Source organism: Drosophila simulans, chromosome 3R, assembly GCF_016746395.2.
Source record: "Drosophila simulans strain w501 chromosome 3R, Prin_Dsim_3.1, whole genome shotgun sequence".
Classification (NCBI taxonomy): domain Eukaryota; kingdom Metazoa; phylum Arthropoda; class Insecta; order Diptera; family Drosophilidae; genus Drosophila; species Drosophila simulans.
Window position 1 is genome coordinate 15,944,027 of NC_052523.2, and position 25,965 is coordinate 15,969,991.

At 41.7% G+C, this 25,965-nt stretch overlaps 4 protein-coding genes across 7 annotated transcripts; 3 read left to right on the top strand and 1 right to left on the bottom strand.

Moving 5' to 3' along the window:
* Nucleotides 1-315: 315 nt before the first annotated feature.
* LOC6728670 (bestrophin-2) lies at nucleotides 316-8,762 on the top strand. 4 transcript variants are annotated; one of them, XM_016177051.3, is made up of 8 exons: nucleotides 316-643; nucleotides 3,317-3,529; nucleotides 4,539-4,649; nucleotides 4,712-5,468; nucleotides 5,530-5,916; nucleotides 6,656-7,313; nucleotides 7,435-7,479; nucleotides 8,157-8,762. In XM_016177051.3, exons 2-8 carry the CDS (start codon nucleotides 3,459-3,461, stop codon nucleotides 8,480-8,482), a joined length of 2,355 nt encoding a protein of 784 aa, XP_016035331.1. In that variant the 5' UTR covers nucleotides 316-643; nucleotides 3,317-3,458; the 3' UTR covers nucleotides 8,483-8,762. The 4 variants fall into 4 exon arrangements, with proteins under 4 accessions (XP_016035331.1, XP_016035334.1, XP_016035332.1 ...); XM_016177054.3 differs by having other exon boundaries at nucleotides 5,530-5,772; XM_016177052.3 differs by lacking the exon at nucleotides 7,435-7,479.
* A 334-nt stretch (nucleotides 8,763-9,096) lies between these two features.
* LOC6728671 (zinc finger protein weckle) lies at nucleotides 9,097-11,322 on the top strand. Its single transcript, XM_016177055.3, has 4 exons — nucleotides 9,097-9,367; nucleotides 9,423-10,658; nucleotides 10,722-11,071; nucleotides 11,136-11,322. The coding sequence occupies exons 1-4, from the start codon at nucleotides 9,188-9,190 to the stop codon at nucleotides 11,290-11,292; spliced, it is 1,923 nt and encodes a 640-aa protein (XP_016035335.1). The 5' UTR covers nucleotides 9,097-9,187; the 3' UTR covers nucleotides 11,293-11,322.
* Nucleotides 11,323-11,330: 8 nt separating this feature from the next.
* On the bottom strand, nucleotides 11,331-25,528 carry LOC6728672 (leishmanolysin-like peptidase). Its single transcript, XM_016175074.3, has 9 exons — nucleotides 24,665-25,528; nucleotides 15,987-16,129; nucleotides 14,653-14,683; nucleotides 14,507-14,589; nucleotides 14,330-14,441; nucleotides 13,503-13,888; nucleotides 13,034-13,447; nucleotides 12,676-12,968; nucleotides 11,331-12,614 (listed from the first exon to the last, which is right to left on the bottom strand). The coding sequence occupies exons 1-9, from the start codon at nucleotides 24,794-24,796 to the stop codon at nucleotides 12,157-12,159; spliced, it is 2,052 nt and encodes a 683-aa protein (XP_016035336.1). The 5' UTR covers nucleotides 24,797-25,528; the 3' UTR covers nucleotides 11,331-12,156.
* Nucleotides 18,279-19,964, top strand: LOC27207679. Its single transcript, XM_039295433.2, has 4 exons — nucleotides 18,279-18,409; nucleotides 18,465-18,622; nucleotides 18,679-18,855; nucleotides 18,923-19,964. Exons 1-4 carry the CDS (start codon nucleotides 18,358-18,360, stop codon nucleotides 19,079-19,081), a joined length of 546 nt encoding a protein of 181 aa, XP_039151367.2. The 5' UTR covers nucleotides 18,279-18,357; the 3' UTR covers nucleotides 19,082-19,964.
* Nucleotides 25,529-25,965: the final 437 nt, after the last annotated feature.

Sequence of the window (25,965 nt, forward strand, 5' to 3'; positions counted from 1 at the left end):
AGATCTCAGGTAGAATTAAGGTGAGAGTCGCGCACCTAATGAAAGGTGAATCAACTCACATCATTAATTACATTAAATATATAATAGATGGTAATCGAACCCATACACAATATAAATTTACTCATAGCTTTGTTTAGATTATTTGATGATTCATCCCGATATTTATTTCCTCTTCATGTAACTTACATCCGGCGCCCACCCCCATTTCATTGAATTCGCCCCTGGTCTCGGCTTATCTTAGTCGCTCTTTTCGCTCTCTCTCCGCGAATTTCGCACTCGTTTTCAGCACTAAGCAGAGAATTTCTGAGAGAGAAATGGAAGAAAACGTAAAGCCATGGCGTTCTTTTCAGTTTCACATTGGCGGTCGTTGAGCATGGACGTGGCCATGTATTTCTGTTTGAGTGTGTGTGAGTGTTAGTGTTTGTGTAAGAAGTTCGGCGGCAACGAAAACGTGAAATAGTTAAGCATAAAGGCACAAAGTGAAGAAAATACTCGCACATAAACCCATGTTAGTGTGTTTGTCTAAGCCCTTCTACCTCTTTTTTTGCTACCTGCCAATTTGTTAACTTTATTGTTGCTACCGCTTGCGTGCCGTGAATCAAAGTAACAACAACCGTCACAACAACAACATGCACAAATAAATGTAAGTGTGTAAGTGACCGTGGAGCGATTTAATAACAGTGCACCGCCAGGAATAGCAACTAAAATCTGTTTTCAAACGCGCGACGAATGAGTTTAAAATCGATTGCAGTTCGCAAAAATTGGTCAACATCAACTCAAATCCAAACAATGCCCTTTAGTTATATAGCATGTATACTGTAGATGTATCATATCCCGTGACTCATCCGATTTGCTTTTGCATATGCAATCTCTACGCAAATTACTTGGGTGACCAAAAGAAAACTATTTATAAGCTGCGTTGAAGATAACACAATTGTCAAGCGGAAAATATCATAAATCATGTAGAGAATATGTAATAATTTATTGCTCTAATAATTAGGCTCTCATAAAATAAGTTATGATTAAATACAAATAATTCAATTAGATTGTGCTGCTTACCCCGCACCCCTTCGAAATAAATTAGCAAAATTGTGAATGAAAACGTACATAATTGTACATATAAAGTATTATTTTGAAGAATTATTTGCTGTATGTTTCATAACATTCGACCACCTACTGCCACTACTTTCTACTGTCGCCTACCCAAAATTTTGCCAGTTCTTCCTACTCGAAACGTCTGCAATGCCAAGAATTTTAATAAAATGCAATGAGCACTCGGTTGAGAATAATTTAAATTTAGCCACGCGCCTTTCTGGCCCACTGACAACTCTCGCCAGCCAAGTGTTCGTCGAAAAAGTCATTAACCTCGGTGATTTGGATTCGAATGTTGTCGTCAGTCTAGAATCAGTGTAACAAATATTGAATGTTATGCTAATGGGAAAGATAATGGTGGCCAGTTCGCAAACATGACCGATATATTTGACTTTATAGGTCAACGATGTTGACGCTGAAATTCCGATCTGCAAATATTGCGACCCTTATATAAAACCCAGAGAAGAGGTCAGTTATCGCGAAGCCAGCGCATCGAAAAGTTTGCTCAATAAACAATTGTCTGCGACAAAGGAATCAGCAAAATGTCTCTGGGTTGATATATAGGGTTGATATGTATCCAAGAAGGGTTCGGCAGGGCAGTACCCTGTATTGAAGAGGAAGGGTAAACCTCCGAACACAGCGATTTGAAAAAGGCAAAAATGGAAACAATAAATAATGATCCGCCTTTGTTGCTTTAGGCATCAGTAAATTATTTACTGCGATCATTTCCTACAGCTGCGGTCAAGATATTAGCTACAAATGCATTTGAAAACATGAAGAGAACAGTCACGATAAAATATTTTCGCTTAACAATGCTCAAACAAAATGGGTTAACTCTTTATTTTTTTTATTGTACACAACTAGTCTTTTGTCCGCATCTGTTTACTTGCTTACTTCGTTTATACTCGTATATATACGATAAATTAGCTTATTTGGTTTATACCTACTATATATACAGTTGAAAGTCTCGGTCCTATCGCATTTCTCATTGTTTATCCAGAATTTAAAACGCTCGCGGACATTTGCTATTTGAACAACAAGGGATCACAAGGGAGTGATAAATCAATAGACTTTAGGAAATCTTATTTAAAATATAGTAAAATAAACCCTTAAAAACGATGAGTTACCTTGACGGTGTAATCAAACTAGTAGTTAGCAAACTACGTCACTTTATTGTTTTTTTGAAGGCTTATACTCATGAGAGAAATAAATCAAATCGAACACGAGCATACACAGAGAAAAATATATTATTTGTTTTATATTACAATCATTATTATGATCTTAACTTTATTAGGATTGATATGGCAAATATCATTATTGCTATCATATTATTCTATATTGTATTGCTGCAATATTAAAATACTATGATTATTATATAATTTGCTCTTGTGTATAATTTTACGATCGCTCTGCAAACCTATAGAGTAAACCGACCGAATCATGATGTCATGATCGCCCCACCAGAAAGGCCGGGATCACATGGCACATGGTCGGAATGGTCTTGGTAATATAATTTGAGCTCGGAGCCGAGTTCGCGGCGTGATTTTAGATCATTAGCTCACCGGTTAGCAGAAATTCTCGCATTTTTCAGTCTCTCTTTTAGGACGGAAATTCATTACTCTATATGTATATGGAGGAGGAAAGCTAACTAAATGAGCTCATCTTGGCATCATTACATAATGTACTTCCCCGAAGAATTCAATATCTAAACGGCATGTGTAACTTTGAGCTTGTTTGCTTGCTTAATTGGTATCTAATCGTTGGAAACTGACCCCCAGAGACACCTCTCGAAATCAAATGGAGACCGCTCAAACACTCAAACGCTGACTTTGACATCGCCCACACGCAAAGTTGAGTGTATTTTAGCTCAGCGCGTTTTCAGATACATTTATATACACAGAAGTATCTGAACATGCATCGGGGTTTTTGTGGCATCGTCCATATAAATGGCGGCAATTAATATAATCAGCCCGAAGCTGTTGCATTTCTGTTAAATGTTAAATGCATTTCAATTGTTTTCCGTGCCGCGAGTTTCCTTCACCGGTTTCGTCGCATGTCTAATTGTGAAAAATATCGATTTTAGAATTTCAAATTGCATTATTGTACTACAGGTTGTGAAAGCCCTGTCTCCGATTCCTCGAACTGCCATGAGTAATTGCTATGAAATTACATAACCCCGTGCTCTATAAAAAAAAATTGTATGTTCTATCTGATTTCATTTCAGGTGAAGAGTGGAACTTTCATTTTCGACAAACAACGATGTGTGGGACGCGATAAGACAGTCGGAAAGAAGAACAACAATCTCAGCTATAAAAGAGCACTATAAACAAACTAAATTGGAGGTGGAATTAAAATAGGAGAGAACAATGACAATTACGTACACAGGTGAAGTGGCCACTTGTCGCGGCTTTGGCTGTTTTCTCAAATTGCTGCTCAGGTGAGTGAAGTTAAAGGCTTATGTACTTCACCCAATATCATCTATATGCTATGCCAGTATAGTGCGAAATTGTTAGCTGCTTTGCTAATTATAGACCATTGCATTGACACACTTCGGAGAATTGGTTGGGATAATCAGCAGAGCAACACACAAGTGCAGCAAATGCAAATTATATAACTTTCCACTTTCCTTCATATGGCAAACTGCAATTGAAACCCCTACCTCCTCCTCTATATTATGTGTAATCTAGACCCGTGTAGTCATAACTCTGACATCTGTCACGGCTTGTTGTCTGAATTCTAATTTAATAATGTGGGGGTAGAGAGTTCTTTCCCTACGCATTTCGCCCATTCATGTATTGCTGATATGGCTTGTAATCTATGGGGCTGCCAGTTAAATAGTTGATGATCTAATTAAGCTGCTGTTTATAACGCCAAATAATGGTCAATAACCCATGGTCAATGGGAATCTCCCTTCATGATTCACTGGTCCTGCCATAGAACGCTCTTTTCAAAGTTTCCAAAAAATAACCATATAATATTGCTTTTGTATTCAGTAAAGTACCTTTTCTTGGCCGTAAAATATCGTTTGATTGTTCATTATATCACGCTTTATTTGCCTGATAAGCTTTATAAATATCGTCTGAACGTCATGTCAAGTCAGGCGCAAAATTCTACAGACAATGTTTATATTTCGAGGGCTACAAGTATATTTTATGACGTTTCGTGTGTCAACAACAAGTGGCCAAAATAATTCAGCCCATATCAGCAGGTTAGATTCGCCATGACATATCATCCTCAGACACAGTGCCGCTGGTCAAATACGCATTCGAATATCAAGTGGGGATTCTGGAACGAATCCGTAGCAGAACCTATTATTGCCTGATAAGGTTCAGTTTATGCTGATTAGCTTGACGTGTTCGCTCTATTTTTATAGGCTGATGTGGAAGAATCGCATTGTATAGTAATTCCGAATTTAAAGGTTCAATACTCATTTTCCACCTTTTCAGATGGCGAGGAAGCATTTACAAACTGGTTTGGCTAGATCTTCTGGCCTTCTTGACCATATACTATGCGATCAACATGGTGTATCGCTTTGGCCTCAATCCTGCACAAAAAGAGTGAGTTATAAAAAAGCTTGTCCTATTTTAAAGAAGCTTACTTATAATGCACCTTCTTTCAGAACATTTGAGGCCATTGTTCAGTACTGTGATAGTTACAGAGAACTCATACCCCTGTCCTTCGTCCTGGGTTTCTATGTATCGATTGTGATGACCCGTTGGTGGAACCAGTACACCTCCATTCCCTGGCCAGATCCCATCGCCGTGTTTGTCAGCTCGAATGTCCATGGCCAGGATGAGCGAGGACGCATGATGAGACGAACAATTATGCGATATGTGTGCCTTTGCCTGACGATGGTCCTGGCGAATGTGTCGCCCAGGGTGAAGAAGCGTTTCCCCGGCCTCAATAATCTGGTGGAAGCGGGTCTGCTCAATGACAATGAGAAGACCATCATCGAGACCATGAACAAGGCCTTTCCCAGACCTTCGAAGCACTGGCTGCCCATCGTTTGGGCTGCCAGCATTATAACCAGGGCCAGAAAGGAAGGTCGCATTCGTGATGATTTTGCTGTGAAGACCATCATCGATGAGCTGAACAAGTTTCGTGGTCAGTGTGGACTCCTCATCAGCTACGATACCATCAGTGTACCTTTGGTGTACACCCAAGTGGTGACCCTGGCGGTGTATTCGTACTTCCTTACCTGCTGCATGGGTCAGCAATGGACAGATGGCAAGGTGGTGGGCAATACCACATACCTGAACAAGGTGGATCTATACTTTCCTGTATTTACAACGCTGCAGTTCTTCTTCTACATGGGTTGGCTCAAGGTGGCCGAGTCGCTGATAAATCCATTTGGCGAAGACGATGATGATTTTGAGGTACGCATTAAAAAATGATTTATTAGCTCTGCGAAAAAAACCAATAAAACGTATTCCTCAGGTCAACTGGATGGTGGATCGCAATCTACAGGTGTCCTATCTGATCGTCGACGAGATGCATCACGACCATCCGGAGCTGCTGAAGGATCAGTACTGGGACGAGGTGTTCCCCAACGAGCTGCCCTACACAATAGCTGCCGAGCGATTCCGGGAGAATCATCCAGAGCCGTCCACTGCCAAGATCGAGGTGCCCAAGAATGCGGCCATGCCATCGACAATGTCGTCCGTTCGCATCGATGAAATGGTTGGTAATGCTAATGGTGATCCCGCCGCCGCTGCGGACGCGAAAGCCCCGAACCCGGTTACGGGTCAAGTTCAAGTTCCGGTTGCGGACTCCGGCGTCCAAACCGTTACTTATGATTTTCCCAAGGGCTCGCCAGATGAGGAGGTTAGAATCAAAACGTTGGCCGCATTCCCTAGCGTTACGAAGCATTGGCACCAGACACTCAATCGGTTAACAAAATTCATCATTCCCTCGTCCTGCGATCCGATCCAAGTCGAAACTAAAACCAAATCCAAATCAAAATTTAAAATTTCTAACCTCTTTTTCTTGTTCAACACGAAGAAACATTGCTTTTGTGGGATCACAAATCGCTCATTGGCATTCTGAGTTACAGCGGTGCTTGGTATATATTATAAATAATCTAGATGTACAGATTGTATATTAAAATAAGGAGCAGGCACAGTATTGTTTAAATGTTAATTTTATTTTTAAGTATTTGTATTTTGAACTATTTTATCGATGTTCCTTTTACTTTAGAACTTTTCGTACTCATATTTTTCTATAAATCGATTTTTGTAAGTCTTTTTATTATTCCTCAGTTTTTATTATTATCTTACTGTGCCTATCTCCAGTCTAACCATAAGTTAAGAATGGTGTTTGTGTCTCTATGCTTTAAGAATGTGAATACTAACTTTTGATTCTAATTGTCTAAAAGATCTGTCCACAGCCTAAGCCTTTAACAGCACTTCGCACTGCACGACTTTCAATTGCTTTCTGCTGCACTGACCTTAGAGCACTAAATGGTTTCAAGTAATCCGGGCACAGCGGAACTAAAACAAGCACAATCTATCTACTAAGTAGTTAATATATGTCTAACGTGATGCTTTCTATTCCCCAAAACTAGGCTGATGATGCCAGTGGCATTCACTTCTCAGCTGGAAATGGCAAAATGCGCCTGGATTCCTCGCCTTCGCTGGTGAGCGTTTCGGGAACTCTATCCCGGGTGAACACGGTGGCCTCGGCCCTCAAGCGTTTCCTGAGCCGCGACGATAGCAGGCCGGGATCGGCCACGCCCAGTCAGGATCAGCCCTACAAATTCCCGGCCAGCGCCAGTTCGGCGAGTTTATCGGCTGCCGTTGTAGGATCGGCTACATCGGCCGGAAAACCAGCTGGCAGTCTAAGGATTACGCAGCAAGTGATCGAGGAGGTGGACGAACAGGCGACCATAACATCGATGAGAGCCAATGAGCCGCGTCCCAATGTCATGGACATATTCGCACAAACCTCGTCGGGAGCTGGAACCTCTGGACCGCTGCAGCCACCACCGGCCCACTCGGAACCGGTGGACATCCCATCGCGTCCGCCCTCATACAATCGTGCCCAGTCCCAGTACGAACCCAACCTATATCCACCTGGCGGAGTGGATGCCCTGCTCAGTACTTCGGCTCCTGCGGGCGGCAGTCCCCTGCTCCTGTCCAATGCAGCCACTGCACCCAGTTCCCCAGTGGGCGAGAGCTCCAAGTCCCTGTACGATCCTCAGAAGGGCGCCAGCCGAGAGACAGGTGAGTCACTTATCCGTTTCCCATTCCAATCAGCGGATGTGTTAGAGCGCCCAACCGCTTCTTAAACTCATTTTTAACATTTGTGTATCTTCATTTTCAACAAATTCGGGAACTTTTAAAGAGAGGCCCGATGCACCGCAGGTTTTCAGGTGGTTCGTCACGCCCGGTAAAGTTCACATCCATTGGCCCTATTAACTTGTTCGAATATTTTAGCTTGCTCTTCTACGTAATCGTTGCTGGTTTTCCCCTATTACACTCTTATTTTTGTTGAATTGTTTGTTTTTATATTATGATTTATTTATAAAAAATATATATACAGTCATTTCCTGTCTATTGAAACTTATTTAATAACAAAAAATAAACTATTACTAATTCTAGCAATTTATTTTTGATTATACTCTGAAAAATTAATCATTATCGCTAATAAGCCTATTGTTTTATAGTAACGATTTATTAATTATTGAATTTAGTTTTGTATTCAAGCTAACGAAAAACAAAAACTTCCCAAAATATGTATATTTTCCAGACTGTCTTAAATTTTACATTTTTAATTTAGTAATCTATTTTAATTTTGAAACAATTGGCATGTGTTTTTTTGAAAGCGATGCCCACTTGTTGAGTACTTACCCCAGCTTGGCCCTTTTAAATTAAATAATTAGCGCTATGTTTGACCGCAGAATAGGTTTCTGGTTGGTCAAATAGGTAGCCATGAACCCGTAACCTCAACTTCATATTGGTACCCGCCTAGCATTAGTCCTAGCCATTTCGTAGACGTTGCACGTTGCGTATGATGAATTTAACCATTGCATATACTTTACTCACACTTACCATCTATGTTTCCAGTGGAGAACATGGACCTGCGGTCCTCCACGGATCTCCTGGGCAATGCGGCTGTGCAGCCCGAGGACGAGGGCGATGACTTCGATAAGCTGAGGGCGGAACGCGAGAAGGAGAAACTGATGCGACAGCAGAAGAATCTGGCCAGAACCATTAGCACCGCTCCCGGAATGGAAGCCACGGCTGTGCCGATGGTGCCAATGGTCCCAGTGAACGTGGCGGTGCAACAGGCACAGCTGCAACCAGTCGCATCCAGTGCCGATCTTCTGGCCGGCGGAGATCAGTTCTCCAATTCGACGATGAAGTCGGAGGACGCCATCAACGGCAGTTGAAGGACACCTAGTATTTTGTTTCGTACACTTACCTAGTTTAAGTCTAGTGCATTATTTAGTTACCCTTAGCTGCTAAGCTAAATTACCTATACTATATACTAGACGTATATGCCGCTGACACTGGACATACGCAAAAATAACGGACAGTTTAAGAATGCTCATAATGTCTAAAACGAGCTCGAGTGATGATGGACCTAATTAACGCAGTTAATAACACAAATACTAATATCTAAGTAGAAAGTTTTTGAATTTTACAAATATAAGTTATTTTGTAAATTAATCACGATTTGTTTTTAATCTTTTAAAAGGGCAGGTTTGTAAAATTGGTACACGTTTTCAAAGAAATTAAATCAAAATTTTGAGTATACATAATATAACATACAAATAAATCTGCGATTCTTTCAACGGAATCTCAAAAATATTCGTACTTTTAGCTGTAGAGTTTTATATGTTAAACGGCTGCTAAAAACTTACGAAAAGACTTAAATAAAAATGAAATGCCAAATAAAAAACATTCCGTTTCTTTGCCCTTAACAGTTTCATTAAATAATCGCTCTGTAGTTCTGGAACCTGTGGTTCGTGAACTCTAACCAATGGAACAGTCCGCCGCCCTGTTTACTTGCGTAGCTTGCAGCCCTGGTATTTTTGCAAGGCAGGGCTGTTAATCAAAACAAAACGAAAGTATATTTTCGATGTTTTCTGAATATGTCGGATATTCTCGCAGAAACACAAGCCGCAAACAGAGATTCAACAATTTGGCACCAATGGTGTCGCCTGTGCTCCAAGGAGCATCCAACGAACCAAAATGTATTCTTCAGGGAGGCGAAACAAAACTCCTGGGCGAGCACAATGGCCATGACCATTGGCAAGTATTTTTGGGTCGATGTAATTGCTATAAATTGACATATTCCAAACAGAACACTAAGAGCATGCCTTTCAGATCAAAAGGGAGGATGAGCTGAGCAATTTTCTGTGTGCCGAATGCTTCACATTGATGGACTGCCTCATCGAGTTTTCGGAGAGGGTTCGCAAAGTGCAGATCCTTTTCAGCAAATTGCAGATGTTACACTCTAATAATTTGATGGATTATGAGAAAATTCGAGAGGACTGCGGTGTGGCCACCGATGGATGGAAGCATATAATGCTCGGCGCCGTGGAAGAAAGTCTTCCCCAGATTGAGGAAGAAATCATCAGCGAGGAACAACCAATAGTCTGCGAAACAGAAACATCCAGTAGAATGAAAAGTGAAATCCTAATGATACCAAATTTTTTGGTGCAAGAAAAATGTCTTCAGGAAAAACAAGACTTTCCTAAAGAGGAAGATGTTATTGAAGAAGAAATGCAAATTTCTGGGGTGGAAGAGGAAATCCTAGAAGAAGAGGTGGAAGATCTTGCCGAGGAAGAGGTTGAAACTGTGGAGGAAGAAGTTGAAACTGTGGAGGAAGAGATTGACACTGTGGGCGAAGTGGTTGAAGCTGTGGAGGAAGAGGTGGAACCCCAAGACGCTACAGATTGCTTAGTGGAGGAAGTGGAGCACATGACAGAAGAACGCTATATCGAGGAGTCGCAGATTATAGAAGAAAGCCAAGTTTCAGATTTCCACTTGGAAACATATGAAATAGTACAACACGATCCGCAAAAGGAACCCGCAGAAACAAAAGACACCGTGGAATCTATGGAATCAAACGAGGATACCCAGGAAGATATCTCCCCAGAGCATGTAACCGATGAGGAGGATGAAATTCCAGAGGAACCAGCCATGTATAAGTGCAATATTTGCAAAAAGCCGTATAAGAAACCCAAAGCCTACAAGCGTCACATGGAGGAGGTTCACAACACTGTGGCCGATGACCTGCCACAGTTGGAGTGCAATCAGTGCAAACTATGTTTTCCAACAGTCGCCCAACTGCATGCCCACCACCGAACCCATGTACGCGCCAAACCAAGGACAGATAACTGCTGTCCACACTGCGAAAAGCGCTTCACCACCGCGGGAACACTGAAGCGACACATAGAAGGCATCCACAACCAAATAAAGCCCTATGTCTGCGACCTCTGCGGCAAGAGCTTCAATTACATTACGGGACTGAAGGATCACAAACTTGTGCACACGGATGAGTGCCCCTTCGAATGTCCCGTATGCAAGCGAGGCTTTAAAAACAATGCGAGGTTAAAGGTAGGTTGTCATGTACGCTAATCCACTACAGTGCGATTAACTAGTTACCTAATCTTTGGCCAGATCCATTTGGATACGCATAGTGCCGAGATCTACGAGTGCACTGTATGCGGCTTGAAGTTAAAAACCCGACGCACATTCAACAAACACAAATTGGTGCACTCAGATACACGGCAATTCAAGTGTGAAGTCTGCGGATCGGCGTTCAAGCGAAGTAAGACATTGAAGGCACATCTCATCCTTCACACCGGCATCCGGCCGTATAAGTGCAATTTTTGCGGAAGAGACTTTGCCAATGGCTCCAACTGTCGATCGCACAAACGGCAGGCGCATCCCAAGGAGCTGGCCGAAGAGGAAGCTCGCGGAGTGACACGATCCACACTTCTTCCAATGCTGGACGAACTGACAATTGCGTATGTTGCAACATTAGAGTGTAATCCAGTAGTTTATTAACTATTCCCTTATATTTTTAACCAGGTCCAAGCTTTTAAAAACACCTGCAGGTCCTTGCAAAGTAAAGGGAAGTAGGACAAAAGCTGCGCCTAAAGGTCAAGATAATGACAATGAATCTCCAACGAAGGACACCGATGGTGCCATCCTCTACGAACTGGTCGAGGAGCTTGATTACTCCTAAGTATTTAAATAAACTTTAATAAGATACTCACATGAAACTTGCGATTACAAGGGTCTCTTGGTTTATTCACATTGCTAGTTTAGGTTCTTAAAAGCTAGATTACAAATCGAGAGTTGAGTTTACAATTCTTAAATGCTTCATAGGCAGCAGAAATGGAAAAAACACATTTAGCTTAGGCAAAACTAATAGAATACATAAATCACAAGGCAATCAACAAATTTCGAAAACCATATTCATAATAAATAACAAAGAATTTAACAACAAGCTAGTGGAACTGCCAGTGGCCACCGTACCATAAATCAAATATTTTTCGCAATAGGCTTTGGAATGTACAGATCGATATTCAAGAAGCATAGAACTGCCTTTGGATGCTCCACCCGAAAATGATTGGCTCTATATGTGGCCAACATTTCCGAGTGCGGTAAATATCCAAGGACACACTTAAAAAAGATCACATTTCGGGATGGACAAAATACAATTACGATTTTATAGCTATATGTTTGGTAGGAGTTGTCAATTCGTACGGTCGCGAAGAAATATAAAAGGATTGGGCTAATCTGAGGACAATATTATTTAATTCAACTATGAATGCATAGTTGCATATTTGAGCATTGTTTAAAACACTTTTCTTTCATGAAATAACCAAAGACTAATAAATGGCAAAGTTTGTGCGAATTGGATACGAATTGTCCAAAGATTAAATTCCCAGCTTCTTTGCCTAGAAAACCGACCAACTCAGATTTGGGAGTACTACACTATGGACCTACTTTTAGACAAATTGAGCTTATATCATACAGCTAAAATGTACAAATTTCACTACATACATAAAGAGCAAGTAAATCTGCACCATGCAACCTGATCAGCCTAACTGAATCCCCATCGCAGGCCGAAAAGCAGGAGAGCAGCGGTGATTATGGCCACGGAACGTGATTTCTCACTGCCCGCTCCACAGGCGAGGTTGTCGCGCGGGTACTTGTTGAGGGGATCGGGCTCCTCGCCCGGACGACACTGCTTGCCCTGAGCAGCAAATTGTGCTCCGCACAGCTCGTGGCACGGCGGGCACATGATCGCGCCCTTGTGCAGCCATCCATTGGCCGCAATTCGAATGGAAAGCTTCTGCCCGGGAAAGGAGCACTTGTAGCTATAGTTGCCCACCAGGATGTGCAGTCGTCCGTCGAAGCAATCGTACTTGTAGCATCCGCTGCCCCAATGCTGCCACTCACGCGTCTGGTGACAGGATCGCTCCTCCCACATTGACTCGCTGTGATCGAAGCACTTTGCTCCCTCGCCATAGCTCTCCAAGGCGAAGTTCTTCTCAGGCTCTGTAGACGGTTATATATTAGTTACACATCCATTTAAGTATTAACAGTTTGATTTTCTTACTGGGATTATTCTCTGTAAAGCGACAATGAGATCCACGCACTATCACGTTCTTGCTGCGCCAGGTAAACTCCTGAATGTAGGGACAGTGATCAGCCAGCGAAACCGAACCGCCGTAGAACCCCTCCTCGCCGTCCTTTACATGATTCAGGCTGTCGAAGTTCTGGTAGCCTTTGGGCAGCTCAAACTCATGGCGGATAAGATTGCAAAGCGCTACAGAGTTGCGATCATCTGTGCATTCGGTTTGGAGAGGATCCTGCTTGACCTTCGAGCAGAAGGGATGTATAGAGCGACCCCTTTTACAAATGAAATGAAAGGTAATAAGTAATGGATCACATATTTTGCCAAAGAATCCTATTACCTAGCATGGTTGTACTGTATCCAATCCTTGCAACTACGCATGGCAAACGCACATCCCAGTCCCTTGCCCCAGGTCAGCGGCGTTGCCATGGAGTAGTTGGCCCGATACCAGCCGGAGTCCTCCATCAATGCAAGGGTGATGCGCGAGAAGACCGGCGACTGTGTGTGCGTGCCAGTCATGGCCTCATTCTCCAGGATGCGCTTTTCCCAGTGGGTCAGGGCGGTACCTTCGCCACCCTGATCCTCCAGCTCGGCGCCCTCCAGCTTATTGCAGTTAAAGTGGGCGCGCACCTCGGCAATAACGCGAGGCGTGACCATCATGTCCACTACCTTGTTAACATGGCCACCACGCACAGACCAGTTCTCTCGCACCACCTTGCGAATGGTCTCGTTGCTCCACTGATGGATCTGCAATCTGAAAATGGACTTTACGGATTAGACGGGAATTTCTAACAAGACAATTTGCTCACTTCTCATTCAGGTACGGCTTGCCAGTGTCTAATTTTCGGGGTGTTCGGGGTTTTCCTTCATCGTCCCTAAAGAAAGCGTACAAGCTCACGGAGAATCCCAGCGCATGCAGAATCTCGTGCTTTACTGTGGAGATCAGTGTCTGCAGTTCCTGCGGCTTTGTGCTAATGCTCTCCGGACAGAGATTCGCATGTCCGGCGATTGGACGATCCAGAGCCGCTTCCTGTTGACAATGGGCCGCATAGGCAACGGTTAGTCCCTTGAAACAACGCTGCGTCTGCCTGGCGGACACGTAGAACACAAAGTCCGCATTCTCGATGCCTTCGCCCGGCTGTGTGTTACTATCGATTCTACAATTCTGACCCGTAGCGTTGCACACCCGACAGACCTGTAAAAATACAATTATAATTATAATGGACAAGTGTAAAAAATGTTGTGGTAATAAGCCGAGACATAAAATAAAAAAAAAATAAATAAATTTCTGCTTTTAAGAAAATACAGAAGGCACGCTAATTATTTGTATAAATGCTGCTTATATAATCCCATATTTTGTTGAAATGTTTACAACCCGACAACAGACATGGAATTTAGCAAAGGGCGTGTTGTAAGCTACCAACTACATATTTAAGTGACCCACGATCAAAGCAGCAAGTGCTCATGAGTGGCTTAAACCAGTTTTCAATTTTACCAGTTTAAATTTGGTTCAAACCAAGGTCATTCTTTAAAATAAGTAATTTCGAGCTGAGCCAGGCGTGGCTAATTTTCAACTAGAATTTTCTTGAGCTGCACTTGAGTGGGTAGCTTTGTTGAGATTCCGTGGACTACTTACATCCAAGTGCGCATCGGGCACCTGAACCTCGCCGCACATCGTCGTCGCCTTGCAATGGTCGATGCAGTGGGTGTGTCCGTTCTTCACGTACACCTGGGTGCTGTCGCATTTCCTGAAAATTAATATTAATATTTTATACAGTTTTGCGGTTTTCTTGAAAGCGCTCGTCCAACGTACCTATTGAGGCGGATAACGCCCTTGGTCTCTCGCACCATCAGGGCCTGTTCCCAGAACTGCACGGCTTCCGGGAGCACGGTGTCCTGGTGGGGATTAAAAGCAAGCTATTCAGTCGTGGCCCAGGAAAACCAGAAATGTCAACTCACATTTATCAAATTAAATTTCTCTTCTTCCAGCCTGGCAGGAGGCAAGTGAAAAAGCATGAAACAACAAGAAAATAGTTTTGTTTATGAAATTCTGCAGATAAAGGGGTCGCACAAAGGCGTGGGGGCGTGGGTGTCGTTTCCTATTTGCTGTAGGGATTCTGTGAAATCTGAGAAGCCAATTTGCCATTCTCGACACATAAAAGCCTTGACAACCAATTTATTTGATGCCTTTGTTATCGCCATTAAAGCTTATTACTGAACTTGCATAGGTCTAAGAACATTTCCATCTTACAAAGGGGATTACAATATATTACACAGTTTTCACCGCAAGTTGATGATGATGATGGATTGCTCTACATATTTAAAATATGTAGTAAATTGACCTGACTTTTCCGATTAATAAGTAATCAATCCAATCAGAAGCGCTACAGAGCCGGATAATCGGATTAAAATATGGCAGTTTTATTAAGCTTGAAATCGTTTTAAGCTTCAATTGAGCTTGAAATCAATTAGTAATTGTAAATTCCTCGACGAAAGCACTTTTACACGAAGGTCGTCGCTTATTCACTGTCAACTTTTTGATACTTACACTCACGCCGGTTAATTGTGTACCTGTTAGCACCTGTTTGAGTCACTTATTCACGACTAAATTATTCATTGAATCGAAAGCGAGACCCGAAATTAAAGCCAAGTCGAGTCAACTCAACTCAACTCTCCGCTTTCCTGTTGACCTTGTCCGCTGCCAATATACGCCAATCGATCGTTCGGATCGAAGCGAGCTAACTGTCAGCCAATCTGGCCAGCTAAAGTGGCCAACAGCCAGAGGCTGGTGACCATGTGGATGGAGCAATCGATGGCCAACCTTAGGAGACACCTCGGCCCACTGCGTGGATTTGGACAAATTGCGCACACACATGGTCAACCGATTTGGGCCTGAACTCAGGCAGTATAGCTATGGTATAGTAGTAGTTTGGTTACCCAACCCGCTGCGGCGGTAACGGTGCATGGCCAAAGCAAAACGGTCCGGAAAGTGAGTTATTTACTCGGTTTTGTGCGGCTTTATACGTTAACTTGACATTCGGCCAAGTCAAATTGTAAACTGTTTTTTCTGTCTGCTTGGCTGGCTGCCATTAAAGTGCAATTAAAGCCAATTTTCAGAGCTGGAGCGCAGACTTACACTGCAAAAAACTCGATTCCTTGGCGGGATAAGATTGGAATTTTCCCCACACAATTCAACGACTTATTCAATTGATTGTTGAGCTTTTCTGTTACTTAAGAACGGCTTGAAATAGGCATTATTTATAGTTATTTTCCTGAGTGTACCCGACACTCACCTGTAGACGGATTCGTCGTAGACGAGCAGAATTCGCAGTGGCTGCTCGGCGGCCACGCTGCGCCGGCGGACGCTATGCCTCGCTGGATCTCCGGCGGAGTCATCTTCGCTATCAGCCAGTTGGATGCGCACGCCATGGACGACCTATAAAAAGAGAGAGAGAAAAAAAAGTTAGATGGATGGATGATGAGACCGATAGCAGAAAGGGAGAGCAGACCGCGAGCAGCTGAGATGAAATCAAGAAATCAGTCAGCGGAGCTTAAACGAAAGCGAAATTTTCGTTGTTAACTATTAAATGACGACATGTAGTCAGACAAAGGCCACACAAAAAGGCAGCTCCGCGGCGGTAATTGGTCTGCGCAAATTGCAGGGAAATTAATTTTAAATTGCCCGCCAAAATGTCGAACGATTGGCACATCGAAATGTCAATGATTTGCGGGGCTGCGGCTGATTATATTATATTGTTTTGGCTATTTCGTTTTAGGGTTTATCTGGCCATTGTTTCGTTTCGTTGCCATTATTATGGCAGTCGCATTGTGCAATCTGTGCCAATTATTAGGAATAAATTAGATGTCTTCGTTGAATATGCATGGCGGCCCCTTGATCCACAGATAATCGACTGCCAGACAGACAAAGCACTTGACACTCTCATCACAAGCATAAATTGTCAGCGACATTTTATCTCGGAGATTCGCCTGAGTGCGGCTAAAAATATGCTCATCAAATATGTACACATGCATTACGGATGTCTGGCTGTCTTTCCGTCCGGAAAGCGGCCTTAAAAGGTTCTGTCCGCCCAAGAAGTCTGCGGGGAGCGGGGGGATTCGGCCAGCAAAAGTATCTTTTCCATTCATCACAGGCTAACTGAAAAGCCAGGCTGAGTAAAAGCCATTTGCATTGACAGTGGCAATTGAAAATTACGCCTAATAAAGCTAATTTGCACACAAGAAATGTAGCTGAGCTGCCTTCATTAACGGAGCACCATATGTCCCCCAGCGTGGGAAGTGATTTCCTAGGTGTTCTCAGTGCCCAAGTGCGGATTGTAACCGCCGATAAATGGCAAAGTTAGACACCTGCACGAATACGAACACGAATCTGAAGAAAAAACATTCCTATTTACCCAACTACTATCCAAGAACAACAATAGTTGTGAGGCAATCGCGATCTGACAAAAGAGTTTGGCATTGAAATGAGCTGAACAAACAGCGCTGTGGTTGCGATGAAGTGCTGGGGGGGATTGGACCAATCCCGGTGATTTATCTCGCACCCATCAAAGCCATCGGAGGAGCACTAATGACTGCAGATCAGCCGCCAACGTGACAATATCTGCCTGTCATTGTTTCTTCAATTCTTCAATCATCATTGTTTACGAATAAGATTGATTACAAATTATTCACCCTTACTCAGATAATAATAGTTATAAGGGTTAACATAACTCAGAAATGAGTTTTGTATTTAATATATAATCACAAAACTCAACCCCCACCAGTCACGCCCTGCAAAAGTCATGTGTTAAGATAAGTAAAGTAACCATAAACCATCTAAGAGATATATCTCCAAAGCTGGCAATAAACGTGACAAAGACCCTCGAAAAAAACAACCTGCATGATGTATGATGTACGATCTTCAAATTGATCGTGCCCAGCTGGGGAGCATTATCCCCCCAAAAAGCTGCTAAGTTGCTGCGGTCGAGTGCATTGAAAAAGCATTTTTGAAAAAACCGCACAAATTACAAATCATCTGCGAAACGTTTGGCAGGTGAAAGATGATGACGCACAATACCATTTGGATGGGCAGCTCGATGAGTTTGATGTCATTAATGGTTAGTGGAATCACACAGGGGGATTCCAAGTTATAGGAGTGTCAATATCTGAACGGCATTAATGCAATCCGAATGCATTGTGAATGTGAGCAGTGAACGATGGAAAGACAGCAGAAATGAACACGATATTTTCCAAACCTGAAGCACATATACGTTTATTTAAAAGGTAAATCATTAGTGGCAAAATCAATTTTAATTGATATTTAATTAGTTAACAAAATATTATTCCCAATACAAACAAGATTAAATAAGAAACAAGAGAGAATACTATTGTCGACTATCAGATACCCCTTACTCGGCTTGTGGAAATTCGAACGCAACATTTTATCATTTATCTGGGATATCGATAGATATTATACTAAAATAAACTATTATATTATTATTATACTACTCATAAACTAAAAAGCGAGTTTTATTGTACTTTCCGGACAAATAATTAAAAGATCAAATCAGACGACTGTCATCAATGGTAATTACAAATATATTAACAAAACTGATTTATTACTATTATGGATTACGAAACGAACAGCTCACAGTATTAGACAGTAAAATGTTCAAAGTTCAAGTTGCTTACTTCTGTATATTTTGTTTTAATAACTTTGGTGTCACACCTGTTAGTAAGATACCATATATCCGAAGTTTTGGATTAAAATATAGTTATCTCCAAGGTACATGGGTCGTACAAGTTCAATTCCCTCAAGTGCGAAGTTTTTGCTAAGGAACTGGGAAAACTGAAGCTGTGCCAAATTAAGGCGATTGATCGGAGGCACAACATGATCAACATTGAAGCCATTTTATATAAAACCATAACTGAGGTAATGGTGATATCGGAAAACATTTTCCCATGACCAAACCTAATTTTTTTCGGAAGGTTGAGATCCATTTCAAAATGGTTAAACGCGAGAGTGGCGGTTGGCATCCCTTTTTGTACGACATCCGAATGGACGTTTGCCAATTCTTTAAGAATCGCAGGAGGTTCTTCATTTCCAATTTGATATATTCGTTTATAAAGCCATACACAAATGTTAATCACACCTGCCCGTATATGGTAAGAAAGTTTTGGAATTTAATTTGCATTTCGCAATTGCAAACACATTGCAAACATATATCAACAGGAGGGCACAGAGCTGATACTGTGGAATTGGTCTCCTGATGAAGATGCGGTCTTAGCCAAATTCCCAGTTGACCACGGCACATATGGCCTACACACAACTTGGTATGTCAACAAAGCGATGGCATTAAAAATGAATGGATCTGTAATGTTTTTTAGGTAACATTTTATATGAGTTTCAGAACTATGATAAAAGATTACATAATTGAACTGGAAGTATTCCTTAATATGATGATATGATAATATGTTTATTACCATATTTTTCGCCACACTTTCCAACCACAGTTGCTTATTCAATCGGTGATAAGACGTAATGCCCAACCCGCTTGCATACTGACACAGATTTGGATGGCAAACAAATTTTTTTCTTTGGTTTGTGGGCCACATTCGAGCGTGTCCAGCTTTTGGCCATGCGACTCACGTTTAAGGCAGAAATGGTAACAATTCAAACAGAAAATACAAAAAAAGAAGAAAAAAAAACGACGACCGGCAAAGAAAAGCAAAGAGAAATGCGTTCGTTTTGGCCACAGTTGGCTGCGCATGCGCCCGCCTGATTACCTCCCGTATTTACTTTTAAAGCCAAACAAATAAGAGGCGGTTAAAAGAGCCGTCATAAATGGCCAACTGCAAGCCACGCACGTTTGCTTTGGGCGATTCGAGGCGGGGGTATTTGTGGCGAGGATTGGGATTACGCGAAGCGCCAACGCGGTTTGTCCAGTTGCGCATGCTAATTTGGGCCCGGGAATCGATCATCGATGGTGGTGCTGGTTGGGTAATTATTTACGACTGTCTCTGGCTCGGAGGCAGTTGCTCCGAACGCCAATCGGCAACCAATCCGTAACTGACAACATTTCTGCCTCTTCATCTCGCCCATTTACACTCTCTTCCGCACAACATTGTTGCAGAGAAAGAAAATGGTTTTTCGATTAGGAAAAACCGAATTTTTTTGGATATTTCAAATGTTTGCAAGTACAGCATACCCAATTGTATTTATACAAACTACATTTGTTAATGCAGCTATCAATTAAACATGATCTTAACCACATATGCAGACAAATTTATTCACTGATAAATATTCATGCTGCTTTTAAATCGAAGCAACAATAAAATTACCATAAATGCCGTAATATGTTGATACTAACTAATATAATCAGCTTTGTTCTCGTTTTTAATAACCTAATTTTAAGACGGCGATTTTGGGAAGGAGATAAATTAAATGGTGTTTAAATATTCAATGGAAATAGCAAAAAAAAAAACCCTGATCCCCTTTTTCAAAGTCAAATACGAAAAGAAAGAAGAAAAATGATGTAACTTTCTTGCACCCATTTTCGCCGAGTGTAATTTTCCGCCGACTGTCACCTGCGTTCAACGCTCGCTCAAGTTCGGCAGATCAATCGAAAACGCGCCTTTCAGTCGAGCGTTTGTGTATGGGCTTTCACTTTCGTTTGGCCAGCACTCTCACTCTTGGATTCTCTGGAGCAGTTTCGCCGTTCGCTGCTCAGCTTACCAATATTTTAATATCTTTTGAGCCGGGTTTTGCCGATGGCCAAAGCTTTGCCTGACTCATCTGTTCGCCGTCTGTCTGATTATTATTAGTTTTGCTCAATTCGTTCGTTACCTCATCAGTTTGACCGCAAAAAGAAGCAAGCTGTGTGTTACTTAATTGAAACTATGAACTGCAGCTAATCTAAGGCACTTTAGCACCAGCAGATCAGCCGCTAGTCAAGTGGCACAATTTACGCCGCTACTCAAATAAATTGGGATGATAGGGCAGTCAATTGAATAATTGCATTAACTGGCACTGAAAAGTTCCATGAATGCGCTGCTTGCTTTCGAATTGAATATTAAGTGCAAAAATTCCAACAACTGAATGTGTGTGTATCTTGATTATTTCAATCTGTAATGAAATAAAATATAAAAATCCCCTGCAAATAAATGTCTCGCATGCAGCAGCAAAAAACCGTGAAATCATTCAGATTAATAAGATTCATTTTTCTTACCTTGCTGCAATGCAATAAATTCAAAAATTAAGATCATCTCTTAGTTAATTAAAATCCTTGACAGTTCATGCGAGGTTAAATAAACCATTGACTTCCCAAAAAAAAATTTATTAAAACAAGATGAAATTAATGTTTCTTTGGTGAAAGGAAAACAATAATGCAATGCATCAAATTAAATGTTGCATAAAATGTCTGTTTGTCTCTAATTATAAGAAACCCATTAAAAATAAATGCAAGAGTAAATGTATTTTATATTAATACCACAGCAGACTTGTGAAATTCACAGAATTTATAGATCGCGTGAAATTAATATCCTGAAAGCCATATCGATTGAAACACTTTAGAAAGCATTTCCTAGAATAAATTAGCACAAGCAAATTAAATTCACGCCATGATTTGACGCTGCAAATTTGCAATCAGTAAGACAAAGCCTAATTAGTTTGTGATTCAACGAAGGACACGTTCTCCGTTGAAATCGAGAAACAGCACGTTGGATTGCACAAGTGCAGAGTGATTGGTAACGAAAATTCATACATACATATACCATCTCTTTGCAATTTGGCCCAAAATGCGGGGTCTTAAAGGGCTTAAAGGACACACTCCACGCACATGAATCTCTTCCTGCTGCAGACTTTTGTTTGCTCGCCGACAGATGGCGTTGTTGTGTTTCAAAACAGTTTCGTTTAAAGGCCATGAAGCGCGCGTCATCGCCATGAACATTCAACGGCCATTTGGCCAACTGCGTTTGGCTAAGATAAACGTGTTTTTCGCCCAGCCTCCGTGAGTTCGAGATCTTTGCTAGCCAACTTTGCTATGGCAACTATGTTGCTAATATTAGCTTCTGTTCGCAGCATTTTAATTAAATATGAAAAAATATATGGCAAGTGCAGTTGCTGTCATTATGATAAAGTTTGTTTTTCACTTTCTATACATAACTTTTACAACTTGCCACAAAAACACGCATGCATGTAACTTTAATGGCTTTTTCACAAATTCGAGAAATGCAAGCATGCATTAAAACGAAACATGAGCATAAAACTAAAGTTTAACAATGTTCCGCAACGAGAAATGTGAATTGTTGAAGTTTTAGGGGGAATTTGGTAGTTAACTCATTTGTCGAAACAGCAAAGGGATTTTTACTGCTCTATACATATATGAATTGTGTTGCACTATAATCGCAAAAGAGATACAACTTTATATTGGCAGGCTATGTAAATTTGTATCTGATCAATTTCCCATTTTTATGCATTATGCAGTTGACAGGAATCCCTCCACTTGCTGCAACTGAAGCTGCACGACTCCTAATTGGCCAATTACCCTGGCAAGTCGATGAATAGCACTCTGCCAAGTCAACCAGCACTATTTTCCCGGGAAGACCAGAGAATCCGTAATCGATTTCCTTTTCTATCTTGCAACTTCTCGTCGAGAAGGACGCTCCAAACTTTGGTGAATAACTTCTTGTTGGTTGCTGTCCGGATCGTTTTGTTGCATCGCAACTTGCTTGTTTAAAGTTCGCTTTCGACAAGTTGATAAATATTTAATCGTGATGGGGCTGAGGCAGAAATGCAGAAGTATAGTATGGATAGACTGCTATCCACTTAATATGTAAATGGAAATACATACATACGTACATGCCGATGCTTGCAACACACATTGTCGATATGAATGCATTTGCATTCGTGTTTATAGTCACCTAGGGACTTTCATGAATATAGAATCATGTGTAACTTCGTCATATCAAATCAGCACCTGTTTTGATTGTACTGATTAAGTTAAGCTCGTGATAAATAAACCTTTTTATTCTGAACGGAGATTCCCTTCAGCTCAGTTTGTTAAGCCAAAAGATAATTTAAGCTGGCAGTTTTTCGGAAGTTAAGTTAAGCGTTTATCGGATTAGAAGGTCAGTACAGTCCGCGACATCGCTGACAGGCGGGCACGCACGCTGGCAACGTGACAAATGATTCAATTTGGCGAATTTTACACATTGCTGCAGTTGCTGACAGCCGCGTTCTTCAATTTATATAAGACTAATTAGAATCGAGTGCTTCGGTTTCAACTGGACCGCTATTTAATTGGATGGCCGTGCCATACGGATATGTATGTACATATATGTATGTATATATGGTATATGTCTTTATCCTCCTCCACAAACACTGCTCCTGTCAGGATGATTTTCAGTGGCCAGACAGCAGGACATTCCGTGCGCAGAGAGACACATAATCTGGACGACGGTTTTTGCATTTACAACAGTTTAAGTTACAGATAATTCAATTAATTACACGCTGGGCGACCTCGACAGCATCGTTAGCCATCGACAGGCAGTCGCTGAATTAATTCATTTCCCTGCCATTCCAGTTCACTTTTACTGGCTCGAAAACAAAGTAGTTACTCGCTAATTAAAACTTTTGCGTTCGCACAGATTTTTTATATATTTTTACCGATGGAAAAGTTTTGTGTCCCATGGTGAGTTTGAAAATATGCATCCTGCCAAACTTTGCAAAAAGCTGATGTATCTTTTGTGCAAACTAGACTTTAGTTGCTTTTTGCTGCCACATCATATTCAGCTCTGTATTAATTTCGTTCTCCACAACTGCATATGTTTGGAATGTTATAAAACACCTGGGGAAATGCATATTTCCCAGAATATTTTAAGTTCGATTATACCGCTGTTGCAACCACGCAGGACAGACTGTACCCGCCTCGATACAGTAATCATGTAAATTCCCCCTTTTTGCGCAATTGAAGGCGACCTTTATTTATGGCGACGCGCCAATTAAATCGCCGTTGATTGGAAAGCAGTAAAGTGCAAGCGAAAAACTTCCAAAGACACAAAAACAAAAGCCCGCCGGAATCTAGATCCTGAGCAACAAGTTGGCGGACAGAGTCTGACATTAAACCCTAAGTAGATCACTGGATGTGGATGTGGTGCAGGTGGAGGCGGTTTGGTAACCACGATGGTGGGTTACACGTTAATATGCAGCACCACCACCTGACTGACAAACTAAACCACATTGCATTGACTGACTACTGAATCTCGAATCTCGAATGCGCATATTATTATCCAGCGGAATTAGTCAATAAGCTGTGGTTGCCACCAACCATCGCTAGATGTTTATTGTTTCAGTTTTCTGCCTCTGTTTCTATGGCAGAATTATGAGAATGGCAATTTCAGGGCTCCTCTTAAATCGGCACTAATTAGGCCTGTCTCTTCCATGCCAGAGCCCAATCAATTATAAATTTTCCGCGAGCACAGTATGCACCAATTAGGAACTTGGCCTAATGAGCACGAAGGACAATCTGCCCAAATGGCCGAAGCAGAAACAAACAAGAAATTCGAGCATCGAAATTCACTGGTAAATTTCCGAAATTGCGATTTACAAGCTGATTTAAACCTTTAAGGACTTTCTCTGTACCAAATTACCAAAATATTTACATATCTTGAACTATCTTGTAATCTAGCTATCTAGCTTGAAAAATCTTAGCTAGTTGCAATATTTATCTTACTGTTAAGATATTTGAAACATGAAAAAATCTTAATAACATAGTATATTTAGTTTGGGTTGTAAATATTTGGCACACGTGTGCGGGTGAACACTTAAAGACTCCGTGTTCCCAAAATAGCCCTTTCCCGGATATTATTTGTTTTATTTGCGGAGGAAGGGCGGAGCAAGAGAAGGCCAATTCAACCCAATACCACCCAATCCAATCCAATCCCTTCATTTTGGAGCCAAGCGAACGCAACTCACCTCGTGGGCCTTTGGATGCTGGTGCTGGCAGTTGTGAGCGGTGGCCGAAACGAGGAGCCAAGAGCAGATGCCGAGGGCTGCCAGGAATTTGGCCATGTTACCGAGGGGGCGGGGCGGGGGCGTTTTGGCCATGGTGCTTTACTTCGGGGTGGAATATCGGTGTGGATATTATAGAGTACTCAGCATTGTAGCGGTGATCCTTTTCATTGTCAGGATTAGTACGATTTTTGTTTAACTATCACTTGACTTCGAACACGCATATCTGCACTTAAAATTCTTTGTTTATTTTCCTCTTTGTTTGCTTATGTTTGCTGCTCTTTCGCCGTTTGCTTTGTCAATTAACTCGCGAAAACCGGCTCGATTCGAATCCCTTTCCTCTCACTCGCACACATAAACAACTCGCACACACACACAAATATACGCACACACAGAGACACTCAATTATTGGGGCCTTTGGACTACTTTTTGTTTTTGTTTTCGGGTGGGTGTGTCCGTGTTCGCCAATCTCAGCCCACGCCAAAAAAAAAATGCACAAAACTACAGCAAACTACAAACTGCAGTTAGCCGCAAAGCAGGAACAAACTCGCACTTAAATGTCAAATTCTCATGAACTGTCCGTGCAGCGAGAGCATTCTGTAGGACTCACTGCCATTCCCGACACAGTGGGCACTCAATAAGCGCATTCGCCGAGCCTTTTCATTCAGCAAAACCATAAAAACACTCGCGCGAACGGGGGGCGTTTGGATACCGGCGGGGGTGGTTGGCACGAACAACAACACAGAAAGACGCGAGTCGAATCGTCCGACAACGACGTTAACGTTCGCCAGCCGATTTTGTTTTGAATCGAGTCTCTACACATATGCATAAATACATGGACACAAAGACAGAGTGGCCATTCACCGAAAACGAAAATCGCGTTCTTATGCTTTTCCGAATCTGGTAACACCTTCTTATTAGCGCTAAAATATTCCGCGAAATTAATATAAATCGATATTTCAAATTGACTTTTTTAAAAATCAAGCGTAACGTCAAGACATGGATATTCAATGCCAACTGCTAATGGTCACACCAAAAACATAACAGAACTGTTACGAGAGATTGGAGTTCAGTGTTGGCGAACGTACAAGTGCATCTAACAGGTTGGCATAAATAAAATAAGGAAAATACCCTTTACGCTTATAAAAGATTAATATATACTTTCAAAAAGATCCGCACTCTAAATTTAATAAAAAATAAAATTTCATTAAAATACCATGACTAAAAACCTGTTAATTTGAATCAACTTTTATTTGCCGCCTGAA